Raw genomic sequence first — 21,026 nt, forward strand, 5'->3', positions numbered from 1 at the left:
GAACACCATCCCAACATGAAGCACGGGGGTGGCATCATCATGCTGTGGGGGTGCTTTGCTGCAGGGGGGACTGGTGCACTTCACAAAATAGATGGCATCATGAGGAAGGAAAATTATGTGGATATATTGAAGCAACATCTCAAGACATCAGTCAGGAAGTTAAAGCTTGGTCGCAAATGGGTCTTCTAAATGGACAATGACCCCAAGCATGCTTCCAAAGTTGTGGCAAAATGGCTTAAGGACAACAAAGTCAAGGTATTGGAGTGGCCATCACAAAGCCCTGACCTCAATCCTATAGACAATTTGTGGGCAGAACTGAAAAAGCGTGTGCGAGCAAGGAGGCCTACAAACCTGACTCAGTTACATCAGCTCTGTCAGGAGGAATGCGCCAAAATTCACCCAACTTATTGTGTGAAGCTTGTGGGAAGCTTGTGGAAGGCTTCCCGAAACGTTTGACCCAAGTTAAACAATTTAAAGGCAATGCTACCAAATACTAATTGTGTGTAAACTTCTGATCCACTGGGAATGTGATGAAAGAAATAAAAGCTGAAATATATCATTCTCTCTACTATTATTCTGACAATTCACATTCTTAAAATAAAGTGGTGATCCTAATTTACCTAAGACAGGGAATTTTTACTAGGATTAAATGTCAGGAATTGTGAAAAACTGAGTTTAAATGTATTTGGCTAAGGTGTATGTAAACTTCTGACTTCAACTGTACATCTCGCGATCAGACACTGATTACTACTGCATAAATACACAGGTGAACAGGTAGACACAGGTGACACCAATAGGATAATAATTAGTCCAGACTGTGAGTGAGGAGGTGCCTAAGGTTGTCAGAGGATGACACCTAGTGGGTCGCTCCGGAACTGCGACCCCCTCCTGTAACACATATGTAATTTCTTCATCCGTGTGTACTCTATTTAGAGTACACACGGACTGCTAACGAAAGTGTTTTTCTGTTTCAATTCTCTATTGCACCAGGGACACCAGATATTAATCTCAGATAACTATTTCTCACACGAGTATCTCCCTCTCTCTCCCTGATCATCCCATGTATATAACCAAATATGAAATATGTCCCAAGGTTGATATTGTATACAGTGCATTCGGAAAGTATTTAGACCACTTCCCTTGTTCCACATTTTGTTATGTTACAGCCTTATTCTAAAAATGATTAAATAGTTTTTTTTCCCTCATCGTACTGAATAGTTCAATTAGTGTGACGTGAAGACTGGGGTAAACACATATTACTGCAGGTCAGACCCTGGTGTGCTTGTGAAATGTTGACTAGACTAGACTAGAGAACCCTCTAGGGCATGGGGTATTCAACTCTTACCCTACGAGGTCCACAGCCTGCTGATTTTCTGTTCTACCTGATAATTAATTGCACCCACCTGGTGTCCCAGATCTAAATCAATCCCTGATTAAAGGGGAACAATGAAAAAACACAGTGGAACTGGCTTCGAGGTCCAGAGTTGAATCTGAGGGTTCTAGGGTTTCAATAGTGCTAGTGAAAGACCATCTCAAAGATTTCTCCAGCTTATTTCATCACCTTATACAGTAGCTGTCTGGCGCCTGCTTGTGTACATAATAATAATTTTGATTGGCTGTGATGATATTCCCCTCAGTAATGCTGTTGTGTATCTGTGTGATGACTGACTGTGTGTGTTTGTGTTGTCAGTAGGGAGAAGATGGAGAAGAGGTATATGGTGTCCCAGTTCCCTGTGCCCTGTAGTGGCATTGCCAGGGTTACTCCATCCAGCCACATTGGCCCAGTGACACAAGTCCACTCCAATAACAACACAGGTAACTCCTCTAACATGCTGACTACACCGGCATCGTGCCCATGTTGATTTTGTCTATCCCCACCAGACGCGATCATGATACGCAGGTTAAAATGCCAAAATCAACTTTGAATCAATTATATTAATTTCGGGGCAGGTCGAAACACACATGAAACATTCATGGACATTTGTCCTGGGAGATTAACATTGGGTTATTTTACCTGACATGCATGTGGCCCTTTTTTTAGATGGTTCTTTGTAGAATTTTGACCCCGGAGTCATACGAAATTGTGTGTTTCTTTACTTCCATGATAAATCCACAGATAAAAAGTTATCTTTAATGAATCTCTCCTCATTTGTCTTTCAAGCATTCATGTGGGTTTGTATCTTCCTGATATCCAATAAGAAGGGGACTTGCAGCGTGTGTCACGTCTCTAATAGAACAAAGTTCTATTTTAGTGCTTGACTACGCAGATGCTCATTCACGCTCCCGAGCGGTGTGGGTGAAATGTGTAAATGTATTTTGCAACGCTTGCGCATGCAACGTGGCTGATGTGGTTCGTATGTAACTCCTCTTGCATTATATACTTTCAATACAAGTAAACTAGACACTTGATACATCTGTTCTGTACTGTACTCCATAAACATATCAACTGTACACAAAGACTTACATTTAGGTTTATTAGAAAGGTAATCCTTCAAAGTACACCTTCTCAACGTTATCTATAGAATGTGATACTGCAGGTAACCTGTACGCCAGGGTTCCCCAACTGATTTTATTTTCCCCACCCCCAAGTAAAAAGAAGAAAGAAAAACTCTTAAATATTTTATTATTATTGGGAAATCTGTTCCAAAGTATTCCCACGCATAATAGAGATATATACAGTGCATTCGGAAAGTATTCAGACCCCTTCACTTTTTCCACATTTTGTTAATTTACAGCCTTATTCTAAAATGGATTACATAGTTTTTTCCCCCTCATCAATCGACACACAATACCCCATAATGACAAAGCAAAAACAGGTTTTTAGAAATGTTTGCAAATATCACGTTTACATAAGTATTCAGACCCTTTACTCAGTACTTTGTTGAAGCACCTTTGGCAGCGATTACAGCCTTGAGTTTTCTTGGGTATGATGCTAGAAGCTTGGCACACCTGTATTTGGGGAGTTTCTCCCATTCTTCTCTGCAGATCCTTTCAAGCTCTGTCAGGTTGGATGGGGATCGTCGCTGCACAGCTATTTTCAGGTCTCTCCAGAGATGTTCGATCGGGCTCTGGCTGGGCCACTCAAGGACATTCAGTGACGTGTCCCGAGCCACGCCTGCGTTGTCTTGGCTGTATGCTTAGGGTTGTTGTCCTGTTGGAAGGTGAACCTTCGCCCCAGTCTGAGGTCCTAAGCGCTCTGGAGCAGGTTTTCATCAAGAATCTCTCTGTACTTTGCTTCGTTCATCTTTCCCTCGAGCCTGACTAGTCTCCCAGTCCCTGACACTGAAAAATATCCCCACAGCATGATGCTGCCACCACCACGCTTCACCATAGGGATGGTGCCAGGCTTCCTCCAGACATGACGCTTGGCCTTCAGGCTAAAGTGTTCCATCTTGGTTCCATCAATCTTGTTTCTCATTGTCTGAGAGTCCTTTTGGTGCCTTTTGGCAAACTCCAAGCGGGCTGTCATGTGCCTTTTACTGAGGAGTGGCTTCTTTCTGGCCACTCTACCCTAAAGGCCTGATTGGTGGAGTGCTGCAGAGATGGTTGTCCTTCTGGAAAGTTCTCCCATCTCCACAGAGGAACTCTGCAGCTCTGTCAGAGTGACTATCGGGTTCTTGGTCACCTCCCTGACCAAGGCCCTTCTCCCCCGCTTGCTCAGTTTGGCCGGGCGGCCACCTCTAGGAAGAGTATTGGTGGTTCCAAACTTCTTCCATTTAAGAATGATGGAGGCCACTGTGTTCTTGGGGACCTTCAACACTGCATAAATGTTTTGGTACCCTTCCCCAGTTGTGAGTCTCGACACAATCCTGTTTCGGGGCTCTACTGACAATTCCTTCAACCTCATGGCTTGGTTTTTGCTCTGACATGCACTGTCAACTGTGGGACCTTATATAGACAGGTGTGTGCCTTTCCAAATCATGTCCAATCAGTTGAATTTACCACAGGCGGACACTAATCATGTTGTAGAAACATCTCAAGGATGATCAATAGAAACAGGATGCACCTGAGCTCAATTTCGAGTCTCATAGCAAAGGGTTTGAATACTTATGTAAATAAGGTATTTTTGTTTTTTATTTTTAGTAAATTTGCAAACATTTCTAAAAACCTGTTTTTGCTTTGTCATTATGGGGTATTGTGTGTAGGTTGATGAGGAACATGTTTTATTTAATCAATTTTAGAATAAGGCTATAATGTAACAAAATGCAGAAAAAGTGATCGTACAGAAATATAAGCAAGTTTTGAAATTATTATGGTTTAGTCAAATATTATATCTGCTTGGGCTTCTTGCAGTCAATTTGCAGTCTACAAATTATTTGTAATTATGTTCCAGTCCCCTGACCATCTGCTCAAGAAGAAATAGGCCCACAGGTGAATCTAGTTGATGATCCCTGCTGTACACCTTCAGCTTAATTTAGCGTACATGTGTTTCTGTGTTCAGAGCAGCGTGTGGAGGTAGAGACAGGCATGCACCCTCCACCCCGGGACAGCAGCTCCTCCTCAGGTTATTCCAGCTCCCCCTCCAGCCCCATTACCCCTCTGTCTCTGTCTCTGTCCCGGGAAGGGGCCGTCGACAGGGCCAAGGAGCCACGCAGACGTGAGTCCCCTTTCTCTCTCAGCAGTCATGCTAATTTAAAAGCAGGGTATATCACTGATAACAGTTTATCTCTGATAACAGTTTGTTCTGTCTCCCATCCAGGTATGGAGTCAGGACTAGACCTCGGAGAGAAGGACAGGACATGTGTTCTCCTGAACCCCACGGTTACAACAGGTCCAAGTCGGCCCACTGCTCAGGTTCTTCCTGTGCAGAATGATCCTACTCCCTGCCCCTCCCACATGGGCCTTCCTCCACTCTCCTTGCCCCTACTGTCACCAAGACGCATCCTGGGTTCCCCCCATAAGCCCCGGCCCCCTCCCCTCTGCCCTGACGAGCGGGTGAAACCCCTGGGTTCAGGCGTGGCTGTTGGGGTGCGGCTGGAAAGCCTGTTCCCTGGCCTGAGTGTGGACAGTGTGGGGTTCCCTCCCCTTCACCAGGATTCTGCTGGGCCCTGGGGGCCCTCTGGGGTCACCATGCTGCGCTCCCTTCCAGGCCTGATGGTAGAGACCAGCACCACCCTCACCACCACCTCCAACACCCTGCACCATGTCTCACACCTACAGGTGTCCCCCTCCTTACCCCGTGCTGGACACTACCCTTACCCCTCTTCCTCCGCCTCCTCTTCCTCATTATCTCCCTCCTCCAAGTCAGCCTTCCCGTCTGTGAGTGGCATTCCCATGGGAACCGTGAGCAGCGTTCCCATGGCAGCGGTGCCAGGCAATACCTATTGTGTCAACAGTAGCGCTGCTGTCCTGCCAAGCTCCAGTCCCACTTCCACAGAGAACAGCGGCTACGCCGTCGCCTCTGGCTCCACCCCAAGCCCCTCTGTGTGCGTGTGCAGCTCCTGTGGCTGCAGTGGGAACTGTGGCTCCTACGGGGCCCTCCCAACCAGCTACGCAGGGTACTTCCAGCACCCCTTCTCAGGGACGTCAGTGTTCACTCTGGGGCCCCTGCTTCACCTCAGTCCCCTGCTGGCTGGGAGCAGTACTGCATTCCCCTTCCCCCTGGTGGCACCGCCCCTCTACAACAGCAGCATGTCTCACAGCCACGACACCCAGGGGCAGCAGGGGCTGGTTCTGCCCCCCATGCAGGGCTTTCTGGGGGCCGGGGCCAACGTGTACCAGCCTCATGGGTTGGTGGGGAACGGAGGGCACAAGAAGCCAGGGAGCCTGTCCTGCTACAACTGTGGGGTCACCGGCCATCGGGCACAGGAATGCAAGCAGCCACCCATGGACGCTGCTCAGCAAGGTATAAAGTAGAAACCTTACAGCTACTCCAAGAGATATTGTAATTCCATGATTGAAAATACGTACACTACCGTTCAAAAGTTTGGGGTCACTTAGAAATGTCCTTGTTTTCGAAAGAAAAGCAATTTTTTTGTCCATTAAAATAACATCAAATTGATCAGAAATACAGTGTAGACATTGTTCATGTTGTAAATGGCTATTGTAGCTGGAAACGGCTGATTTTTTATGGAAACTGGCTCTAACCAGAATAGAAAGAGGAGTGGGAGGCCCCGGTGCACAACTGAGCAAGAGGACAAATACATTAGAGTGTCTAGCAACTCTGCCAAGAAGGTCAGCATCCCGGAGTCGCCTCTTCACTGTTGACGTTGAGACTGGTGTTTTGCGGGTACTATTTAATGAAGCTGCCAGTTGAGGACCTGTGAGGCATCTGTTTCTCAAACTAGACACTCTAATGTATTTGTCCTCTTGCTCAGTTGTGCACCGGGGCCTCCCACTCCTCTTTCTATTCTGGTTAGAGCCAGTTTGCGCTGTTCTGTGAAGGGAGTAGGACACAGCGTTGTACGAGATCTTCTGTTTCTTGGCAATTTCTCGCATGGAATAGCCTTCATTTCTCAGAACAAGAATAGACTGATGAGTTTCAGAAGAAAGTTATTTGTTTCTGGCCATTTTGAGCCTGTAATCAAACCCACAATTGCTGATGCTCCAGATACTCAACTTGTCTCAAGAAGGCCAGTTTTATTGCTTCTTTAATCAGTACAACAGTTTTCAGCTGTGCTAACATAATTGCAAAAAGGTTTTCTAATGATCAACTTGGATTAGCAAACACAACATGCCATTGGAACACAGGACTGATGGTTGCTGATAATGGGCCTCTGTACGCCTATGTAGATATTCCATAAAAAATCAGCCGTTTCCAGCTACAATAGCCATTTACAACATTAACAATGTCTACACTGTATTTCTGATCAATTTGATGTTATTTTAAAGGACAAAAAAATTGCTTTTCTTTCGAAAACAAGGACATTTCTAAGTGACCCCAAACTTTTGAACGGTAGTTTATATCTTTTATATCTACAGAAACCTCTTTTTTTTTTCAGGCACATTTCGGCTGAAGTATGCTCCTAAATCAGACAGCCAGGACTCAGAGGACTAGGAACAACTCCTGTGATCTTACCCCTGCACACATCAGCACCTTATGTCTAAGGCACTGCATCTCAGTGCTTGAGGCATCACTACAGACCCCCTGGTTCGATTCCAGGCTGAATCACAACCGGGCGTGATTGGGAGTCCCATAGGGCGACGCACAATTGGCCCAGCGTCGTCCGGGTTTGGCCGGTGTAGGCCGTCATTGTAAATAATAATTTGTTTTTAACTGACTTGCCTAGTTAAATAAAGGTAAAATAAAATAAAATAAAAAAGATTGAAGGAGCTCCTTTCATTTACATTACTCTTTGAACACATTTGACATTTTAGTCATTTAGCAGACGCTCTTATCCAGAGCGACTTACAGTTAGTGAGTGCATACAACACCAGTCAAAATTTTGATGATGGGCTGGTGAATGGTGGCCACTCAACTCAACTTAGATTCTTGGTTGAGACCATGAAGAAAGTGAAATTACAGAGTCAATTTGGAGGGTGCTATTAGTCCCAGTCTATCTATAACAGAGGATTTTGGTCAAAGGAAAGATGTTGAAAATATGACCCAATACTCCTCACACTACTCAGGTCACACCTCAGTGTCCCTCAGTTCTGTAGCCAGACCCAAGCCTTTCAAAACAACTAATGTACTGTTCTAGACAAGATGGCCTTTTAAGTTTCTCTGGAGAAGACAGTTGGATGTATATCTGAGAGGATGATGAAGTGTGAATGTAAAGACAAGATGACTGCCAAATAATGCACATTGACTGACTGTCTGCCAAATCCTCCTCCTCTGGAACAATGCATGTCTGTGAGGAAACCAGGAAGTAAACAAGGAAGTACATCTGTAATTTCCCTTAGTGTTGCCAGACAGAACAGAGGAAGAGGAAGTGAAACAAATAAGTGCTTTATTCTACAAATCATTCACTGTGGGTACTTAGCCCTATACAGTGCAGGTATTAATGATGAAAAGAAAAACATGGTGCCAGCATTACTAGCTTAGATTTTAAGATGTGCCATTGATATTGTTTTGTGCCGAACTGCCTGGAAATTATTCCAAACTTGTTTAATCATTTAGAAGTTTAGAAGTTGGAGCAGTCTAATTGTTATATTCACTGCCCAAAATATGTGGTGGTGAGATGTAAGAGGATCCTTTTTGAGAAAGATTTGATAATGAATGTGTCAGTGAATGTGTCCTTAAGTTGCCACAATGGTGTGGCATATGAAAGCACTTTTATGAGACTGGCTGGTCCCAGGTCATTGGATGTGAGTGTGACATGAGGACAGTGGTCCTCAAGGATGGACAAGTTATTATAGGTTTGTTGTTTTGCACTGGAGTGTCCCTAGCCAGGTATGGAGGACATAATTCAGTCATAAGGGACATTTCTTTGATAATGATCATATGTACCAATAAACACTTGCACCGATTGCTTCCAATAGATAGTCAAGACTTTGACAAAATCAGGATCCATTTGGTTGCAACAGGAAACAGATTTACAGAGTTCCATTCAGGTGGATGTGATATCTGTTCTGAGGACTGAAGATCAAGGAATTGTAGGACACAATCCAGGATTGTATCTTGACTATCTGTACAGTATTGCATGTCAGGGAATGTTGTCAAAAATGTTTTGACCACATCCATGCTGTTTCTGGTGTAGGTCTCATGGGAGCAATAGAGCATACAGTAGGCACTGTAATAGTACGCCAGACACCACGGCTGCAGAGCAAACATGATTCTCTCTCTGGTGGTTGATTTGTTTTTACACTGTTCTGTAACATTGTGCCTAGTTAATACACCCTGGTTGATGATGCAAACATTTTGTGTAAACCAATTTGATTTATAATCATGTCTTTATATCATTAAAATGAAAGAGTTCCAATGAGATTCTTGTCAAACATACAATGACATCTAATAAGCTGGTATTATTTGACTGTAACGTAGCCATCTTCTTAGTCAATAGTTCTGCATGTTGTTTGATTTCAAGTAAACATTTTGTGCATTTAAAAGGTGTTTTAAAACATTTGGTATTATTTTGAAGCAAGATTTTAACTTGAAGGGCAAATCCTGCATAATTCTTTATGGCAGATTTTTTTTATTGTATGTGTAGTGTGTTTTAAGATTTTCTTGTTTTATAAACTGCATGAAAAACATTGTAAAAAAACATTGAAATGTTTTCTGATTTCATCGGCAACACAGTGTCTAATCTAACTAATACCAGAATAGGCATTCTAGATGGGGAACACACCACAGAAACCTTTACATAGTTTTTTGTTTGTTTTATTCATAAAATACCAACATAAATACAAGAAACGGTTGTGTAATACTGCTGTAAATATGAAGACAGAGTGGCAAACATAGGAGAATGCAGAGGAACATTGGGTTGATAACTGTACCATTCCTCTTATTAAACCCTCAATCAAACTGATCATAGAATTATTCTTATTCATTATGCACAAGTATAGCATATGGACATTTGTACAACGAAGTAAAATCACATTGAATGAAAACAAAAGAAAGATTAACTGTCAAAAATGCTGACATAAAAAGGCATCTAACCTTTAAACAGTTGAGAGGACAGCGAGAGGGAAAAGGACAGCGAGAGGGAAGAGAACAACAGTCAGCACACATTATAAAGGCGTAAATAACTCTCTATTAAACAAATTTAATATTCTAAAAGTGATGCCACCCAGGGATGAGCTCTGTCCAGAGCCCTAGGGCAGGTCTAGGTCTAGGAGGGGGAGAGATGGAGGGTTGGTTGGTGGACAGATCCAGCCCATGATGCCCACCTATGATGCCCGCCCAGTCCTAACTGGCCACCAACCCCACACCCTACTTCTGGCATCAGCATGATCCCACATCAGTGACCCTTTCACACATGTGCAATTCCATCATCATGTCCTATCCTGTCATAGTGTTCAAGGTCAGTTGATTACTCCTTTCATTTGTTCAATATCTGTACACACAGAGGCAAATATCTTATTACAATCATCATAGCAGGTTTTCGGTAGCATAGCATTTTTTTCTTTTTAACTAGGAGTCCCTCACATCTCTTCTATGTGGAGACATTTACTACAAAAGCAGGGAAATAAAAACAAATTTGAAAAAGGACCTTAATTTTCAGTAAGGAGAAAAGTAAAATTATCTCTGAACCCATAACCCTTATCAAGACACACGGGGAGGTGAATGCTAAACTGAACACACATTAACATGTTAGCCTTAACTATAGTTTGCCTAGAATTGGCCAAAGACTAAAGAGGAAATAGAAACAGTAATTTTGTCACAGCGGTTAAGACTATTGGCCTGAGTTACCCATCCTGGAGACTTTACCACATGATGAAACAAGTTGTTGTGGCAGTAATATTTCCCATGTCAGTCAAACTGGATTCAACTAAACTGTTACAAAATTCCTCAGTAGCTGTTGTGATTGAAGCTTCATCCAAAAGACAGAGTTCATTGAAGTTTAGCAAACCCAACCAGTGGAAAAGAAAAGATGGGGTTTGCTGTATCTGAACTCAACCGTGATGGACTCGAGCAGGGATTTAACATGTAAAATGTTTGAGTCTAGTGCGAGCGAACTCAAACTGAACTGGTAATAATTTCTGCTATTCTAATCCATCCTATACAGCAAACCCAAACATAACGATTTCATCCCTTTTCCTAAACACATGACTGAATGTATGGGTATGGGGCAGAGTATGAGAAGGTGCAGGATAGGGCTTTTAATATCTATAAGGGGCCCTTTAGCGCATGGGAGAAGAGGTTGGCTGGTTCCTATTGTCTTGGCTAAGGTTGTAAAGCAAGCATGGGTTGGGTTGGAGGGAAGGCAGGGGGATAGGTCTGTATTTAGGAACGAAGGATCGGGGGTAGATAGTATCAATGTCCGAGTGCTGGCGTGGTGGTGGGAGGCTGTTACTGGCGGGCCACGGTTCCGAAGGTCTCCTGTGAGGCGTACACCATGTAGAGGAAGCCATCGTCATCCTTCTCGCGCTCGTACACCTCAGCGATGGCTGCCGACACGGAGACCATGCTGTGGCCGTTCACCAGCAGGAAGAAGGCCTGGTTGGAGTTCAGCTGGAGGCGCCTCCTTGTGGGACAAAGACACATGGACAAAGAGTTCAGCACATCAGATCGACACATTGGTAGAAGTACATTTGCTGTAGTGAGTGACTGATAAATTGATGAGAAGGTAATAAAGGATAATGTAACATCATGAAAGAGTACCTGATGATTTTGATCAATTCGCTCATGTTGACATGGTCAGGAACCAGGAACTTGGTTTTATCCAGGATGGGCAGCTGCTTCTCTCCCTTGTATCTCTCGATGATGACCTGAAAGGAAGCAGAGGAAATGTCTCTGGATAAGAGCGTCTGCTAAATGACTAAAATGTAATGTAGAATGTTCATTAAAATGATGTTACTGATGTGGCTCAAACAATGGAATGTATTTTTTGTAATGTCAGTGGAGTCAACAAATCAAAGCACATATTGATGGGTACACTTCCTGCTTTTATTTCCAGCTAGTGTCAGTCAGAGGGGGAGGGGACATTACCAAGACACAGCTAGTGTCAGTCAGAGGGGGAGGAGACATTACCAAGACACAGCTAGTGTCAGTCAGAGGGGGAGGGGACATTATCAAGACACAGCTAGTGTCAGTCAGAGGGGGAGGGGACATTATCAAGACACAGCTAGTGTCAGTCAGAGGGGGAGGGGACATTACCAAGACATAGCTAGTGTCAGTCAGAGGGGGAGGGGACATTACCAAGACATAGCTAGTGTCAGTCAGAGGGGGAGGGGACATTATCAAGACACAGCTAGTGTCAGTCAGAGGGGGAGGGGACATTACCAAGACATAGCTAGTGTCAGTCAGAGGGGGAGGGGACATTACCAAGACCTCCTCTGTAGCTCAGCTGGTAGAGCACGGCGCTTGAAACGCCAAGGTAGTGGGTTCGATCCCCGGGACCACCCATACACAAAAATGTATGCACGCATGACTGTAAGTCGCTTTGGATAAAAGCGTCTGCTAAATGGCATATTATTATATTATTATAAGACAAAGCTAGTGTCAGTCAGAGGGGGAATTACTCAGATTTGTTGGACCCCTGGACAGACAAAGGAAAGGATCAGGAAGTGGTCATGTACTGTAACTGAGGCCCTTTCAGTCAGTCAGTGTTTCAGTGTGTGTGTCTGGATTAGAGAGGCAGCAGATGGAAGGTTAAAGTGATATTCAATCTGATATGTGGTCTGTTTGGGTCCTGACACATGGCTAACACCGAGACGGTTCCATACCCTTCTACCTATTCTTCATGAAAATATCTGCTAGGAAGGATAACCTCTGTGTTGAGGAAAGCATGGATGGGTCTGTATTTGGGAATACTCTCTAACCCAATGTATATTAGATCTTTGCATGGTTGTGGTGGTAATGGATGTGATACTAACCGGGATCTTGTTGGGGTGCTGCTCTCGGATCAGTCTCACATCGTCTACTCTCTGCTCTGTGGACACAAGGAGGAGAGAACAGGTGAGATGACAAAACAACTAGCAGATTGTATCTGTTCTATATCCCATCTGCCTTTCACCCTCTCACACAGGTAACTCAAAGGAAAAATATATGTCGCCTATTATCTCAAACCCCCTATGGTTATAGACAATACAATAAGTGCAGCAAACCAGGTGCTGAATCAACTCAGACCATAAACGAAACAGCAAGTGAACATTATATTTTCTAAACTAATCCCGCCCTGCTGAACTTTGCAACTTGGTGGCCGTTTGCAACAAGACAAAAACAACGGTTTCCATGGCACCAGATAAGGCCTTGGGCCCCTTTGTCTACACACAAACCCTGGGTCAGTTTTGACGGATGGACAGAACAACACAAGGCCAACAACACAAGTGCCTGGAAGGAGGAAAGTCTTGATCTCAATTGCTCCACAAAAATGTTCATATTTAGGCAATTCTATCCAGAAATACATGAGAGAGACAGGTGTTCACATGACTAATAGTTCACTTTGACTTAAAGAGACAGCTCAAACCAATAGTTATCTCAGACCAATAGTCTTTTATAGTCTAATATTGTATATAAATTCGTTCATATGATTTTATAAAGGCTGAAGGCTAAAAACAGTCTATACTATATTTACATTTTAGTCATTTAGCACAGTTAGTGAGTGCATACATATATTAAAATGAAATAAAATCATACTGGCCCCCTGTGGGAATCGAACCCACAACCCTGGCGTTGCAAGCGCCATGCTCTACCACAGAAATCTTTTGTCTTGCCCATTCACCCTCTGAATGGCACACATACACAATCCATGTCTCAATTGTCTCTCAAGGCTTAAAAATATGTATTTAACCCGTCTCCTCCCCTTCATCTACACTGATTGAAGTGGATTTAACCAGTCAAATGTAACTAAATGTAATCGAAAATGTAATCTACGTAATCCCCAAAAGTTATTGTTTATCATGAGAGGGCCATAAACAATAACTAGTAATGCTGCAGTCAAAGAAAGGTTAAAATCTCACCTTTCTGGCAAAGATAGTTGATGTTGTCACTTTTGAGGACACAAGCTCAAGTACACAGTACAAATATAATTAAAAAATATTAAATATTTTATTATGCTTTTCCTATTCAACAAAACTGTATGAATAAGGCTTATAAGGAAGGTGAAATCTTATAGTTAGTCATTTTATAATTCGATTATGCTATATTTAGAAAGCATATAAGTCATTTCAACTGTTAAATACATTTGTTTGTTTAGTGTTAGAGAAAATGTGCATATTTTCAGAAGGTCTCCCTTGATCAAAACGTCTGCCCCTATCGCTGTGAACGTCTCAGAGTTATTGCTTGGCTTCCTGAACTCGTTAAGAACTCGCCTTTCATCTCATATTAATCTTGTTGGTCTAGGTCAAACATAACGTTTTTTTGTTTGTTTAAAATCTATGAATTATTATAGATTAATGGCTATAAATCGATCTCAGAAATGTGCTACCGTGACAAAACCACTCTACTGCTGCGCTACAATGTAACGATTACAGGCATGTGCTTTGTCAGTGGCTGTGAGGCAGGGTTCAGCCAGGAGTTTATGGACAGTCGTAAGAGCAAATGAAACCGTGTCCACAGATAGATTTATAAGCGAAAATGTCGGTCGGAACCAGAACCAGAACCATGCACATCTAAGAGGTTTTAAAAAGTGACATCAATAAGGGATAATAGCTTTCATCTGGTCAGTCTGTCATGGAAAGAGCAGGAGTTCCTAATGTTTTGTACACTCAGTGTCTATGTATTTTTGTTTTAAATAATGTATTTTTGATTTATCTAGTTTTTACACCATTAACACCAACTATTCACTATAAAACATCAACAAAAAAGCTTAGCAAAATAAAAATAAATGGGGCAAAAATAAGTAGGCCTAAAACATTTATTTCAAATAACCAAGAAAAAAATATATATATAAATGAGTAGGCTACAGGACAATGCAGTGCCATAAAAACAAGTTCACAAACAAATTGTCCAATAATGTGCTTAGTGTTCTGGTCTCAAGGATTTTGGAGTCATTGAAAGGGTTGAAATTGATTAGTGTCACGAAGAAGTGTCCAAGTAGGCTAGGTTCTCATTTTAGGTCTAGCATACTTATGATTTCATAGCCACATATTTTGAAATAGCTGGTCAACTCTACCCATTACAGTGGATGTGACGGTAGTTTATCGTCTTAGATTTCACCCCTCAATCCATAGATTTACCATATGTATAACTACAATAATAAAAAAGTATGCTAATAATAATAATAATAATAATAATAATAATAATAATAATAACCAATGTAATAACTACATCCCCTGTGGTAACTAAGGTACTGCAGTGTAAACTAGTTAGGCTTCATTTTACAGCAACATTGTAACTGGTAAGATTGTTTAATATGTGCTGGGTTGGGGACACAACACGTTAGTCAGTGCTCTCATTCTCACGTGCTGATATTGTGCAAATTTGTAAACTTTGGCATTTTTCCTATTTTGTTGCCTTACAACCTGGAATTAAAATTGATTTTTTGGGGGTTTGTATCATTTGATTTACACAACATGCCTACCACTTTGAAAATATTTTTGATTGTGAAACAAACAAGAAATAAGACAAAGAAACAGAAAACTTGAGCGTGCATAACTATTCACCCGCCAAAGTGAATACTTTGTAGAGCCACCTTTTGCAGCAATTACAGCTGCAAGTATCTTGGGGTATGTCTCTATAAGCCTGGCGCATCTAGCCACTGGGATTTTTGCCCATTCTTCAAGGCAAAACTGCTCCAGCTCCTTCAAGTTGGATGGGTTCCGCTGGTGAACAGCAATATTTAAGTCATACCACAATTCTCAATTGGATTGAGGTCTGGGCTTTGACTAGGCCATTCCAAAACATGTAAATGTTTCCCCTTAAACCACTCGAGTGTTGCTTTAGCAGTATGCTTAGAGTCATTGTCCTGCTGGAAGGTGAACCTCCGTCCCAGTCTCAAATCTCTGGAAGACTGAAACAGGTTTCCCTCAAGAATTTCCCTGTATTTAGTGCCATCCATCATTCCTTCAATTCTGACCAGTTTCCCAGTCCCTGCCGACGAAAAACATCTCCTCAGCATGGTGCTGCCACCACCATGCTTCACTGTGGGGATGGTGTTCTCGGGGTGATGAGAGGTGATGGGTTTGCGCCAGACATAGCGTTTTCCTTGATAGCCAAAAAGCTCTCTCATCTGACCAGAGTACCTTCTTCCATATGTTTGGGGAGTCTCCCACATGCCTTTTGGTGAACACCAAACGTGTTTGCTTATTTATTTCTGGCCACTCTTCTTTAAAGCCCAGCTCTGTGGAGTGTACGGCTTAAAGTGGTCTTATGGACAGATACTCCAATCTCCACTGTGGAGCTTTGCAGCTCCTTCAGGGTTATCTTTGGTCTCTTTGTTGCCTCTCTGATTAATGCCCTCCTTGCCTGGTCCGTGAGTTTTGGTGGGCGGCCCTCTCTTGGCAGGTTTGTTGTGGTGCCATATTCTTTCAATTGTTTTATAATGGATTTAATGGTGCTCCGTGTGATGTTCAAAGTTTCAGATATTTTTTATAGCCAAACTCTGATCTGTACTTCTCCACAACTTTGTCCCTGACCTGTTTGGAGAGCTCCTTGGTCTTCATGGTGCCACTTGCTTGGTGGTGCCCCTTGCTTAGTGGTGTTGCAGACTCTGGGGCCTTTCAGAACAGGTGTATATATACTGAGATCATGTGACACTTAGATTGCACACAGGTGGACTTTATTTAACAAATTATGTGACTTCTGAAGGTAATTGGTTGCACCAGATCTTATTTAGGGGCTTCATAGCAAAGGGGGTGAATACATATGCACGCACCACTTTTCCGTTTTTTATTTTTTTGAAACAAGTTTTTTTATTTTATTTCACTTCACCAATTTGGACTATTTTGTGTATGTCCATTACATGAAATCCAAATAAAAATCCATTTAAATGACAGGTTGTAATGCAACAAAATAGGAAAAATGCCAAAGGGGATGAATACTGGTCTGAAATGCCTTAAGGCGTCCGCATACTAGGTTCGGTTTGCTCCTAGCAGAACTCGGCTAGGCAAAGCGAACGTGTGTGCCTCGCATACTCCCTTAAAAAGACAATCGCTTGCAAAACTATAAAAAAAGCATCAAAATAACTGCTTGTCCCTCTTGAGACGCCATAGCAACAACATACAGTAAAACTTCCTCAAAACAGTCCGAATCAATCTAAGATAAATCAAGAAATCTGTCACTAACTGCACTTGAAGAAACTTTAAAAGTTCTTGAAATTTTCCAGATTGACTGACCTTCATGTCTTAAAGTAAATGATGGACTGTTGTTTCTTTTTGCTTATTTGAGCTGTTCTTGCCATAATATGGACTTGGTCTTTTACCAAATAGGGCTATCTTCTGTATACCACCCCTACCTTGTCAAAACACAACTGATTGGCTCAAACGCATTAAGAAGGAAATAAATTCCACAAATTAACTTTTAACAAGGCACACCTGCTAATTGAAATGCATTCCAGGTGACTACCTCATGAAGCTGGTTGAGAGAATGCCAAGAGTGTGCAAAGCTGTCATCAAGGCAAAGGGTGGCTACTTTGAAGAATCTCAAATATAAAATATTGTTTTGATTTGTTTAACACTTTTTTGGTTACTACATGATTCCATATGTGTTCCTTCATAGTTTTGATGTCTTCCTTATTATTCTACAATGTAGAAAATATTAAAAATAAAGAAAAACCCTGTAATGAGTAGGTGTGTCCAAACCTTTGACTGGTACTGTATGTCATTTTCTTAACCCATCTAGTGACTAATTGACAGTATAGGCTTCAAGTATAATGCTAGCTAGTCTTGGTGTTAGCCTGGAAAAAGTTACAGGAGAGACGGGTGGGACGAAAGTAACACAATGTAAACTGATGACCTGGAATAAAATAAAAAAACATTTAATAACAGGCCATTGTCTCCTCTAATTCATATTGCTTAAAAATGTTAGCAAAACAAGTGACTGAATGTTTGAAAATTATATATGACATTAGAATCATGCCTTAAGTGACTTAATGGATCAGCTTCTCACATAAGCTTTTGTCGACAGGTTAGTGGTTAAAAAGCTCCCATTACGTTCCCATTAAAATGAGATGAGAATATGATGGTTAATATAGCTATTATGTGATCCATTTTAGTCCGATTAATATTGTAAGGCAAAATATTGTGGTTGCGCAACATTGCAATGTTGACGCATTGTTCATTTTCTTCAATATCAAACCTAGAGAATTCATTATTCAAATGTACACAAACATGAAATTATGGCTGACAGTACAGCTAAAACAGATATTGTGCACTTCTCGCCCAGCCTGTTCTCAGACTAGACATAGTAAATGTAAATCTGGGACACACAAATTAGTATGATATGTTATGTTTGGTAAGGCTGCTATTTAGGTAATATTCTGAATGGAGGAGTTGTTATATGTAACTGTAGAATGAGAAAGCGCATACACTGCAGCCTAACTAGATAACGTTAGCTAGCTTAACTAGCTTCTCCCTGTTTGATGCAGTCAAGACAGGTACTTCTTAATCATATTTGATAAATAACCTAGCTACGGCAGCTGTTAGTCTACTATAGCGCGAGTAGGCTTGATTGGATGTTGTCTCTCCCTCCCTGTTTCACTCGCTCACAGTACGGCCCCTCCCCCGCCTGCTAGAGCGGCACCTCTCTCCCTCCTCTCGCGCATTATCAGCGCGAGAGGAGGGATCTGAACAAGTCTATACGGAATGGGTCTAGTTTTCCTTGGGTCCGTTCGGAGCGGGTCTCTATATTTACATTTTTTATTTATGCATATCGGGTCCTTAACCCTAAACTAGCTAACATTAGCCAGCTAGCTAACATTAGCCACCTAGCTAGAATTCGTAACATATCATACGTTTTGCTGATTAATATATATAGTACATTTTGCAAATTCGTAACATATTGTACATTTTGCAAATTCGTAACATATAATACAAATTGTAATTCGTAACATATCATACAAAATGGGTGATGGATATACACACATTAATACATACCATACAAAACGTAACATTTCAAACTAAATGAAAATGTATGCACTCACTACTGTAGGTCGCTCTGGATAAGAGCGTCTGCTAAATGACTAAAATGTCAACGTAAATCTCGGATTTAGGTACAGAATAATACGAAATGCTCTGAGACCAGGTTGTCTCGTCAGCTGTAGTCATCTAGTCACATCCGTAAACAAGGGACTTTATCTCAGACGCAAAACTGTTTTGAACATAAAGGCCTATTGACAGAAAGCGAAATTAACACGACAATCCATATTTGGTTTGTTATCTAGGTCTACATGATACAATGTTAAAGTTATCCTACAGACATTTGTTTTTGGCCCTTTCCCCGTAGGCCCTCTTTTCACCTCCGCAATCCGTCCCATCCCCCAATCCTGCAGCGTACTTCCCTGCATTTCGTGTAGAGTAATAGGCCTATGTAGCCTACTTTTTTTTCTTCTTTTTTTTTTTTAAACATCCCATTCACAAACAAACTGAGCACAACAGTATCAGATTATCGTTTCGCTGTCATGGGTTTACATTTTGCAGAGACAGACACTGTAGGCTAAAGCCTACCAACACCAATATTTGCTCAGTCTATTCGGATTGCATAACATGACCCACTGTTGAGGATATAACCTTTTTTATTAGCCTAGATACAGCCACCACCCTTAATTATCACGAATTTGTAGTTTTGAAAAGCCAAGTGTAGGCCTATATTCTATATCAAATTAATTATCTTCCAAATTTGTACCTATACTGTTTGGCGTCTGGTCGAAGTTGAACTGATGAACTATTCAGACACTAGGGGGAATTGGGAAACCATCTGTTTTCCACATAAAGGCTGACATTACGAAATAAGGATCCACTAAATGTGAACAGTTACTAATCGAAATAACGATATAATCTATAACATCAGTTTCCAATGTTAAAACTTGCTGTGTCAATACATACCAAATGTCCTCCTTTGTTTGAATGTCTTCTCTGAAGGCATATTTCACGCAGGTCAAACTGTTTCGTAAATGAGGCAAAAGATGCCTGTAAATATATTTCAGCCGAAGTAGATTTAAACTGTTGGGCGATCCAAGACAATTTTTTTGTAAGAATAACAAGTTATTTTACTCCTTTGATGTCGTTCGATTCCTTCCTTGCTATCTGCTGCGGATTCTACAGCAAAACAAACCAGTCAGCTGATACTTGACGTCATTGAGAGAGAGAGAGAGAGAGCGAGAGAGAGATGACCCTGGTTCAGAGATTACCCTGGAATAATCTGACAACCTGGCTAACGAACAATTCGACTCAAAATTGGCCTACTGACATTATTAGATGAGGCCTACTTCAAACCAACAGGTTTGATAAACGAATGCTTTATTACTTGTTATGAACATGTAGGAGCCCTTATAATGTATTATCCAAATCAGATCAAACTTTATTTGTCACATGCGCCGAATACAGCACCGAATACAGACCTTATCGTGAAATGCTTAAAGAAAGAGTTAAGAAAATATTTACCAAATAAACTAAAGTAAAAAATAATAAAAAGTAACACAATAAAATAACAATAACGAGGCTATATACAGGGGGTACTGGTACCGAGTCAATGTGCTGGGGTACAGGTTAGTCGAGGTCATTTGTAAAGTGACTATGCATAGATAATAGACAGCAGGTGGCAGCAGGGGGGGTCAATGTAAATAGTCCGGGTGGCCATTTGATTAATTGTTCAGCAGTCTTATGGCTTGGGGGTAGAAGCTGTTAAGAAGCCTTTTGGTCCTAGACTTGGCGCTCCGGTACCGCTTGCCGTGCGGTAGCAGAGAGAACAGTCTATGACTTGGGTAACTGGAGTCTTTCACAATTTTTTGGGCTTTCCTCTGACACCGCCTAGTATATACAGTTGAAGTCAGAAGTTGACATACACCTTAGCCAAATACATTTAAACTCAGTTTTTCACAATTCCTGACATTTAATCCTAGTAAAAAATCCCTGTTTTAGTTCAGTTAGGATCACCACTTTATTTTAAGAATGTGAAATGTCAGAATAATAGTAGAGAGAATGATTTATTTCAGCTTTTATTTCTTTCATCACATTCCGAGTGGGTCAGAAGTTTACATACACTCAATTAGTATTTGGTAGCATTGCCTTTAAATTGTTTAACTTGGGTCAAACGTTTCGGGTAGCCTTCCATAAGCTTCCCAAAATAAGTTGGGTGAATTTTGGCCCATTCCTCCTTACAGAGTTTGTGTAACTGAGTCAGGTTTGTAGGCTTCCTTGCTCGCACACGCCTTTTCAGTTCTGCCCACAAATGTTCTACAGAATTGAGGTCAGGGACTTTGTTGTCCTTAAGCCATTTTGCCACAACTTTGGAAGTGTGCTTGGGGTCATTGTCCATTTGGAAGACCCATTTGCGACCAAGCTTTAACTTCCTGACTGATGTCTTGAGATGTTGCTTCAATATATCC

The 21,026-nt window shown here is 41.7% G+C and overlaps 2 protein-coding genes across 2 annotated transcripts in view; one reads left to right on the forward strand and one right to left on the reverse strand.

The window, feature by feature from the left end:
* The window catches only part of LOC121576742 (zinc finger CCHC domain-containing protein 14), a 63,450-nt gene extending 56,336 nt beyond the window's left edge, over positions 1-7,114 (forward strand). Inside the window, exons 10-13 of the mRNA XM_041890140.2 lie at positions 1,691-1,815; positions 4,442-4,597; positions 4,700-5,845; positions 6,942-7,114. Coding sequence (XP_041746074.2) covers positions 1,691-1,815; positions 4,442-4,597; positions 4,700-5,845; positions 6,942-6,997 — 1,483 coding nt within the window. The 3' untranslated portion in view covers positions 6,998-7,114. The remainder of the gene's footprint in view (positions 1-1,690; positions 1,816-4,441; positions 4,598-4,699; positions 5,846-6,941) is intronic.
* A 2,129-nt stretch (positions 7,115-9,243) lies between these two features.
* Positions 9,244-19,771, reverse strand: LOC121576743 (microtubule-associated proteins 1A/1B light chain 3B). The gene is made up of 4 exons (XM_041890141.2): positions 19,525-19,771; positions 12,418-12,473; positions 11,204-11,310; positions 9,244-11,066 (listed from the first exon to the last, which is right to left on the reverse strand). The coding sequence occupies exons 1-4, from the start codon at positions 19,562-19,564 to the stop codon at positions 10,892-10,894; spliced, it is 378 nt and encodes a 125-aa protein (XP_041746075.1). The 5' UTR covers positions 19,565-19,771; the 3' UTR covers positions 9,244-10,891.
* Between the last annotated feature and the right edge of the window lie 1,255 nt (positions 19,772-21,026).

This window comes from Coregonus clupeaformis, chromosome 29, assembly GCF_020615455.1.
Source record: "Coregonus clupeaformis isolate EN_2021a chromosome 29, ASM2061545v1, whole genome shotgun sequence".
Classification (NCBI taxonomy): Eukaryota; Metazoa; Chordata; class Actinopteri; order Salmoniformes; family Salmonidae; genus Coregonus; species Coregonus clupeaformis.